This window comes from Ciconia boyciana, chromosome 15, assembly GCF_034638445.1.
Source record: "Ciconia boyciana chromosome 15, ASM3463844v1, whole genome shotgun sequence".
Classification (NCBI taxonomy): domain Eukaryota; kingdom Metazoa; phylum Chordata; class Aves; order Ciconiiformes; family Ciconiidae; genus Ciconia; species Ciconia boyciana.
The window spans coordinates 1,427,409-1,435,666 of record NC_132948.1 but is presented as its reverse complement, the minus strand read 5'-3'; the positions used below and the strand labels follow the sequence as shown (position 1 = coordinate 1,435,666).

Here is an 8,258-nt window from a genome sequence, read left to right as displayed (position 1 = left end):
AAAGGCTGCGTGGCGCTGGGCTGGCTGAGACCCGAGGCAAGGCTGCCCGTGAGTGCCACAGCCGCTGTGCCACCACTTCATGCTCGCTCCTGCCCCCGAGGACAGAGCTGGCATCCCCGGGAGCCTGGGCTGGCGCTCGGCATTCTGCCAAGTCTCCTCCTGGAAACCGAAGCCCTCCTCTCCCCGAATGCATCCTTCTTGCTGACTGTGCAGCAGGGCGAGGGCAGGGCTTGTGCTCGGCTTTCAAGGGCCAGCATGTTCTTTGCAGACGTCGCTACTTCACGGGTAACCAACTAATTGGGCATGTGTGGCATCAGCATTCTAATTAGTTGGAGTTCATTAGCATTTTTATGGCCCTGAATGCAGAGTCCTATAAAATAAGCCTTCTTTAAGAGTACAGTTAGGATAATGTCTTGGTTGCTGGTGTTCTGACATTTCAAATCCCCGTCAGACTCTATGTTCTGCCTGATTTAATATTGCAACATGGTTTAAATTTCCATAACCGCAGCCTGCCTGAGGCGTGTGAACACGCTGTGTCCTCGGAGGGTATTTCAGCGCGGCATGCCTGCCCTCCTGTGAGCTCTCCTCACCAGGGCCCCACGGCAAAGGCTCCGTGTCACACGCGGCGGGTGTTGTGGATGGCTCTGCGCTGACTCCTCGTCCTCCCGACACCTCCGTCTGTCCATCCGGCGGGCAGCTGGCGGGCCCTTCCCCATGCTCAGGGGCACAGCCAGCCCCCACAGGGCTCCTGGGCACCGACGCAGTCCCCCTGCTTCATTTTTGCTCTTTTACGACTGACCAGGGCCTGGGAGACTTGGTCTCGGGGGTTATAAAGTTTATTTTCTGGACTTATTTTCTGGCTTATTTTTAGGACTCTCAGGAATGCATTGCCAGGGCACGGAGAGAACGCTGCCGTGAGCGCACACCGCTCGGGATGCTTCTTCCCTACAATACAGCTGTTAGAAGAACAAAGCAGGTGCCTCCCCTCTCCACAGACACGGACCCCCTCCTCCCGGGTCTCCGTCCCCTCCCCTCTCCCCTCCGGGCCCGCGGCCTCCGCCGACAAGATGGCGACCCACCCCCCTCACTGCCGCTCGCCGCCGCGGAGCTTCTCATTGGACAGCGGCGCTGCCCATCAAGCGAACGGCGACGCTGAGGTGTGGGCGCCGCACGGGGCGGGGGCAGGCGCCGATCGCCATAGGCTGTCGGGAGAGGCCCCGCCCCTTCGCTTGGGTTGCCTAGCAACCGGAGGACTCTGGCGGCCGCCGGGTGGGCGGCGGAGGTGGCGAGCGGGGCCGGGGCCGGGACCGGGACCGGGACCGAGGGCGCTGCGGGACCGGAGGGAGCCCGGGATCCCGGGAGCCGACCCCTGAGATACCCCCGACCCCCCGGGACCCCCCCTAGGCCGCTGTCCCCCCAGGCCCCGGGCCTCTCCTCAGACGCCCCCCCGATCCTCCTGCCCCGGGCCCCCCCGAACCTCCCGACCCTCACACGGGGGGTCCTGCCCACCGGGAATCCCCCCGCCCTGACCTCTGACTCTCCCACAACAGGGGGATCCCTGGGTTCCCCTGGTACCCTGCTGCCCCCAGACCCACCCCGAGGGGACCCTTCACTCCCTGCCAGCCTCCCACAGACCCCTGCCCTCTGCCCCCTCACTGCCCCCTCCTCTTTCCCTTGTCCCTGCCAGCGCAGCCCCGCCGGGCACCAAGATCCTCTCTCCCACCTCGTCCCTCTGATGGTGGCAGGCCCAGAGGGATGGAGGTGCGTGTTTCACACCGGGAACCCTGCCGTTCCCTCCCAGGTGGCCCCAGGGACCGGAAAGCCCCTCTCCACACACCTCTAAGGATTGCAGAGCTGCAACCCGTGCCTTCCACCTCAGCTGCTACTTAGAAGGAGTTCGGAGCTTTCTCCCCACCACCCTTCAAATCCAGGAGTCCCTTACTCTCCTCTCTTCCTGTGGGTGTTCAACAGCCTCTCTGGGAGAGACCAGTTCTGATGCACGACCCCATGTCCTGACCGTGTGCCTAGAGCCAGGGAGAACTCCGGTATAATCTGAAACTCCCAGGTTTTCCCAAATTACATTATTTCTCTAATGCTGTCACTACATTTTCCTTTTAGAGATAAAATCCGAGAAAGAAGAACATGTGACAGCAGCGGCAGAGATGTTCTCTGACTAAGTCTTGCCCTGTGTAGGAGATGTCATGTCCTTTCTAGACCTCAAAACTCTCAACTCACAAGTGTTTAACTGAAGCCATGGCAACAGGGGATCCAGCTGTGCTCCAAGTACCATCTCAGGTCATGAACCAGAGAAACAAGCCCCTGGTGAAGGGTATGGCAACTCCAGAGAAGGCAATGATCACATCAGATGCCATGAAGATGTTAGATCCAGGTCGGTTAAAACCTGATAAAATTGAGACGGAAAGAATCATAACCGTCTTGGATGAGACGATTGCCAAGCTGGAGCTCAGCAGTTTGATCCCACGTATTATCGACTCTCTGGACAGGTTCGCTGATATGCTGGGACCTGAGATCACAAACAGCCTGACCGAGCACCAGAAGCTTTCAAATGAAATGGAGCACCTGCTTGCCAGCTCTGAAGAAGGGGACACCATGAGAACTGAGGAACAACGGGGCTGTCTCTGCTTGCTAGAAGAACGTCTGAAATGTTCTGTTAGAAATGTCCTGAGACTTTTGCTGGCCAACCCTTCGCTTTGCCAGGCTCTGAAATACGAAGCCTGGGCGAGAGAGTCACCAGCTGAAGTGTTTATCAAAGCCTTTGGGGAGTTCAGGAATTTCATGCTTGAGAGACTCCTGACTAGTCCCGTGGAAGAGGAAGAAAAGATTCAGTTCGTGGAAGACATCTCCCTCCAGATTAAGAAAAACACTGAAGCAATCACAGCTTTACAGGCAGAACTGGCAGCAGCAATCCGGACTCGAGAGGACGAGGTATGATATTGTGGGAATGTTTTCCAACAAAGTGTTACTGAAGCAAAACTTTGGTTAGCTAAAAAATGATCCCTTTCTTGCAGTTCCTAAAGAGGAAGTTCCAGAAATGATTTCTAAACCAGATCCTAAATTTAAAGACACTATTTTCATTGTAAAATATAATGAAAAATGCTTATTGCATGCTTGATTTTTTTAAAACTTGAATTTGGCATGTTTTGAAGCTGTTCTCACTGGCCAGCTTGAAGGACACAAGTCACTGAGTTTAAAAAGGAGCTGCAGGACAGACACAAATTGCTGCGGTAGTGTTTTGGCAGGGCTACAATGTCAGCTGCCAGTGTGAGGCTTCATTCACTGCTGATGAAATGATGAAAAGTCATTCCAGGCAGAGATTGTTCTGATTAAAATCCATTTTTAATATCTGCTCTGCCTTCAGTCTTGCTTAAAACCAACATTTCTGTGACTTCCAACTCTGTAATACTACCTGCCTTAGAGCATTTATGATTAATATGTGATTATACGAATTCTTCATTTTTTCAGTGAAGGCAACTGAGGTACAGATAAACGAATGGGCATTTCCCAGGCTCTTTCTGTGAGTCCGTGGGCTGTGCCAGCATCCAAGCCCCTGAACTCCTGACAAGCAATCCTTTGTTTTATATGTATGCTTTTCTTTCTCCTTCCTGCAAGAGGGGTTGGAGGGGAAGGTTTTGTCATGTGCTCACTGTACTGAATGGTGCTAACGGAGACAAGGGCCTGCTTTCCCTATTCCCTCCGCTCCTTGGAGATCTGTGAATTGAGACACTTGAGATTTTTATGCGCAATTTGGCAGCTTGTCCAGGGCATCATGAATAAATCTGTTTCACTGGTCCCAGCTGAGGATTTCTCTTGCAGGCAGCACACTGAGCTGCGTCCCCCAGACAGTCGCTCAGAGCCTAATCCAAAGCTCGAGGGAGCCACGGGGCTGGCTCCAGCGGCTCTGATTTTGGCTCTTCCTCAGATGGCAGTGCCAGTGGGTCTCGGTATGGTTTGCTCATTCTCGATCTTTACTAACAGGTTCCCAGAGGAGCAGTGGGGGAAGGTTTCCAAAGCACCCTGTGTAAATCGAACTCTGTCCCCTCAGCCAGCAGTGGCAGGTCCCTGTTGCTACCAGATCCCCAGGGTGTCTGCTTAGATCTCCTCCACCTTTGCAAGGGTGCCTTACTTCTCCTGCCCACCTTATGCCTCACCTGCATTTCTCAATGGTATTTCTTTCTCTTGTTTTCTGGGTCTAGATTCACAAGAAGGACAATGTGATCAAAGACCTCAAAAATGGCATGCAAGACCTGACCAAAGACTGCAAGGCTGGCATCCAGCAGATCAAGCAGGAAGGAGAAAAACAGCGAAAAGAGGAGCTGCAAGCCTCCCAGGCCAGGTGTGCCAGGCTACAGCAGGACATTCAGCAGCTAGGAGCACAACTCAGTGCACTTGTACTGGAGCATCGAGCATCAGAGCTGGCTCTCAGAAAGGTAAACAGGAGAAGAGCTCTAGAACAGGAGATTTAAAACCTTTTGTAGTGCTGTCAGGTCTGGCTGCTGGCTGCTGCAAGTAATTACTTGGTTCCTACTAGTTCCTGGCAGGATGCACATGCTCTTTGTCAGAGTATACCTGCTCTGTCCTCATGCTCTGCTGACTCCAGTGGAAAGCAACCCTGCAGCGACAGCAGGGAAGTAGCCTGCTCAGAGGTCCTCCTCCTGCCTGCTGACTTAGCTCTGAAAACACCTTTATACAGCGCTGTGACACTGCATGCTAGAGAGGTTGTGGTCTAGTCAGAGTGCAGAGCAGCAAGGCTACGGCAAAATAGGCAAGGCCTGCGTTAAGAAACAAGGGATTTGGTGTAGGGTAAGCAGAGCAAACACAATATTGGCTTTATATAAAGCCATCTTTTAGAGTTGATTGTAGTATTCGAGCCTGGGCGCAGCTGATCCCACTCTGACACTTTGCTGAAGACGCAAGTCAAGGAGTTGGGTTGAGTTGAATGAGGGGGAAATGTGATTTATCACAGTGCTGAGAAGATACAGAAGGAGCAAACAGGAGCAGCAGGCAGGCTCAGGCCTCTGCATCAACAGCTCTGCCCTGAGCAGAGCATGCTGGTGACATGGGCACAGAGAATCTAGAACTGGAGAAAGAGCATTTCCCCCCTCATTTTGCTCATTTTGCTCCTACTTGGTATTTACTCCAAACAAGCACAGGCCTCCCACGGGCAGGACAGCACACACGGGTAATGGGGCATCTTTCACTCTTGTATTGGACAATGTAGAGCAAAGTGGGGCTGAGCACTGAGAAAGCATCGCGTACAAGTTAGAGTTGCAGTACAAAACCCCAAATCCACCCGTTTACACCTCCTTTAATGGAGTGGCTTTATCAGGCAGTTTCTTGTGAGGCTGCAGGCTACCGCAGTATTTGTTGATAGTTGCTCAGCTCATTCTAATGCTCCGGCAGACAGATTTACTGACCACAGAGGTCTCCTTTCCCCCTCCTTAGCACATGCCCTAGTCCTGGGAGGCCCAAGATTGTACTTGTGGTCTAAATAGCTGAGGGCTGACCTCATGATGGCCTGGGAGCCCTTGGGACATCCTGGGTCAGTGTCATACAGGAAATCGTGTGGCACTTGTGATGAGCTTTAGCTAATCTTTCTCTTGATGATTCCACAGAGCACAGACACAGCAGCTTGGGGTAAACTGCCCGTACCTGGTTATACCACAGTATAGCCACTGTTAAACTGTTTTACAGCTAGAAATATATCTTCATTTTAAAAGGCTCCATCTTTTGAGTACTTTCTGTCCTGCTTTCATGTTTAGCAGTTCTCTATTGCTTCAATTTTAGGGTGGTTGCCCCAGTTTGTTGATGACTTGCCACATTCCATCAGACATGTTCATTTCCTACTGCAGAACACACCTTTCAGATGCGTTTCAATCCTCAGCCCTCACCCAGCTCCATGCTGTACACCAAATAAGGCCCTTTTGGCCTCAGGGAATGTCCCATCAGAATCACCAAACCAGGGCAAACCACGTACGTGTCCGCTGAAGGAAGCTTGCCACAAGGAGGAGGTGTTATACTCAAATATAATGATGCTGGGGCTCCAAGCTACACTGTTTTCTAACTCAGGCTACTTTTTACCAGGCTTCAGGTGCCTGCAAGGAACCTATCTTGTTTTGTGTTTCAGAGGAATTGCAGAGTGGAGATGGAAATTTTGAACTGGATCCAGAAATATGACACGGACATGGGAGAAAAACAGGTATCCTCTTTAAAGGGCTTTGCCCTCCCATGAGGGGGTATGTTCATGTAGATTCCTGTCCAAACGGACATGTGGCCCTTACACAGGAGGCCGTGGAAGTGAGGGGCATTTGTCCATCCAGAAGAAGTGCAGGCTTTAGAAGGAAAGGTATCTTTGTCCTGCCTGTGTGTTCAGGAATTCTCTGGTGCTTTGACTTTAGAAAAAGTTACATCCACTGCTAAATCTCACAGTATTTGGGGGCAAATGGGTGGCCATATTCTGTCAGACATGGCCACCCGATGCTAGGGAACAGGATTTTCACTTTTGCTTCCATCCTCAATCGTGTTGGCCCTATCTGGTGTCCAAATCATGCTCCTGTTTCTGCTGGCCCCCTTGAGAGATGTCTCTCAAGTGCTAAGAAACCAAACGGTCTGCATACCGCTGCCTTGGCATCCAACTTAACCACAACAGGCTGAGAATCACATCAGCACCCCCTAACCTCGCCTCTGAGAAGGCCCTACTTGCTTTCCTGTTCCTGCCCTGTTTATGGAGATGGATAAAAGCTGCTGGATTACTAACAAAGGAAAACGTAGGGAGGGACCTAGAAGCTGGCTGCTAATTGTAAAAAATTATCCCCCCCTTGTCAGGTGTTTAACAATGTGATTATTTTGGTTTCCTGTCTGCTGGGTGGCTGGAGCACCATGTCACGGCAGGTTTGGGGCAGAACTTGCTAAGGCAGACACACATCCACACGGCTGGTTCCTCTAATCTTCCACCTCCACATGGCTTTCTCAAAGGCATTAGGAAAGGCATAAACTGCTACTGAGCTTGGAAGTGCAGTAACACCATTAAAACTACCTGTCCTTGGCCTTTTCCAGGCTGGCGTGGTTGGGCTCTTCTCATGCTCTCAGCAGTGTACAGCATATTAGCTGGGCTTCAGTGCCACCCATCTAAAAGGGCTTCTTAGCAAAGCTGTTGGCTCAGGCTCAGCCTTACCCAAGCTGCAGCAATATGTCCTTTTGCTCAGAGCATACGCAGGACGGGCTCTGACCTGCATGCGTGTTCCCTGGTGAGAGTTCCCAGCTGAGGGTGGATGCTGTTTGCAACACAGGGAGAATTATGAGAGTATTTTTGAGGGGAGCATGAAGATACTAGGACCTGGCATCTCATGAAATTCCCTGGGTACTGGGCACACCCCTCCTTTTTGAGTCCCTTTGGAGAGGCTCAGCTCAGCTCCCAGTTGTGGTTCTGCCTGGATTCAGGACAGGTTTAAGAACCCTTACCTAGGATGTGCTGAATGCCCTCAAAATTGCTGTACCTGGTATTTGCTGTCTTGCTAGGCTGAGTATGAGGAGGTTCATGCTGCCTACGCCGAGGAGAAGGCCCAGCTGTCCCTGCTGATGGAGAAACGTGCTGTGCTTCTCCAGGAGTATTCCCAGATTGAGGAGGAGCGCAGGATACAGGAGAAGAAGAAGGAGCAGGCTTTGAAGGAATTCACCACCATGACCGCTGCTGCCATCCGCATCCAGGCCTTCTGGAGAGGCTACTTGGTCCGGTCCCTCTTCAAGTCAAAAAGGAAGAAGAAGAAGAAGGGCAAGGGCAAGAAGACCAAGAAATAAAGCACAAAGTCTATTCTCTCTCCTCCTGACAAAGCTGCTGACTCCACTGGGACTGAGCTCTTCCAGATAAAAGCATTAGATTTGAGAGAGCATTTGCATTAAGGCCCAAGCTCTCCAAGGGCGGGGCTGCCTCTCACAGTTGGGAGTATATCGAAGCAGCGGCGCGAAGACATGTCTCGCCATTTTAGGTTTGGCTTTGCTACCTCTGTAAGGAGAAGGATGTCACCTGATGAAGGGACTGGGCCAGGAGTGCAGGTTCCTGGCTTGTCTCCTTGGCTTTAGTCTCCTTGCCCACACCTTGCTTGTGTGTCAGGGCCCAATTCTGTTCTTACAGAAGGTGGCAATAAAATAATTCCTGGGGGCAGGATGAGGCCCTTCATCTGATGTGGTTTCTCCTTGTGTGGATTTGAGAGACCATGTTCCCTTCTACAGGATGAAGCTGC

General features: G+C 51.9%; 1 protein-coding gene across 7 annotated transcripts; it reads left to right on the top strand.

The window, feature by feature from the left end:
- The first annotated feature begins 856 nt into the window (after positions 1-856).
- On the top strand, positions 857-8,181 carry IQCD (IQ motif containing D). 7 transcript variants are annotated; one of them, XM_072880093.1, is made up of 6 exons: positions 1,268-1,282; positions 1,688-1,761; positions 2,119-2,946; positions 4,215-4,448; positions 6,146-6,217; positions 7,537-8,181. In XM_072880093.1, exons 3-6 carry the CDS (start codon positions 2,254-2,256, stop codon positions 7,813-7,815), a joined length of 1,278 nt encoding a protein of 425 aa, XP_072736194.1. In that variant the 5' UTR covers positions 1,268-1,282; positions 1,688-1,761; positions 2,119-2,253; the 3' UTR covers positions 7,816-8,181. The 7 variants fall into 7 exon arrangements, with proteins under 7 accessions (XP_072736196.1, XP_072736193.1, XP_072736197.1 ...); XM_072880095.1 differs by lacking the exons at positions 1,268-1,282; positions 1,688-1,761 and adding an exon at positions 857-976; XM_072880092.1 differs by lacking the exons at positions 1,268-1,282; positions 1,688-1,761 and adding an exon at positions 902-976 and having other exon boundaries at positions 1,802-2,946.
- The last annotated feature ends 77 nt before the right edge of the window (positions 8,182-8,258 follow it).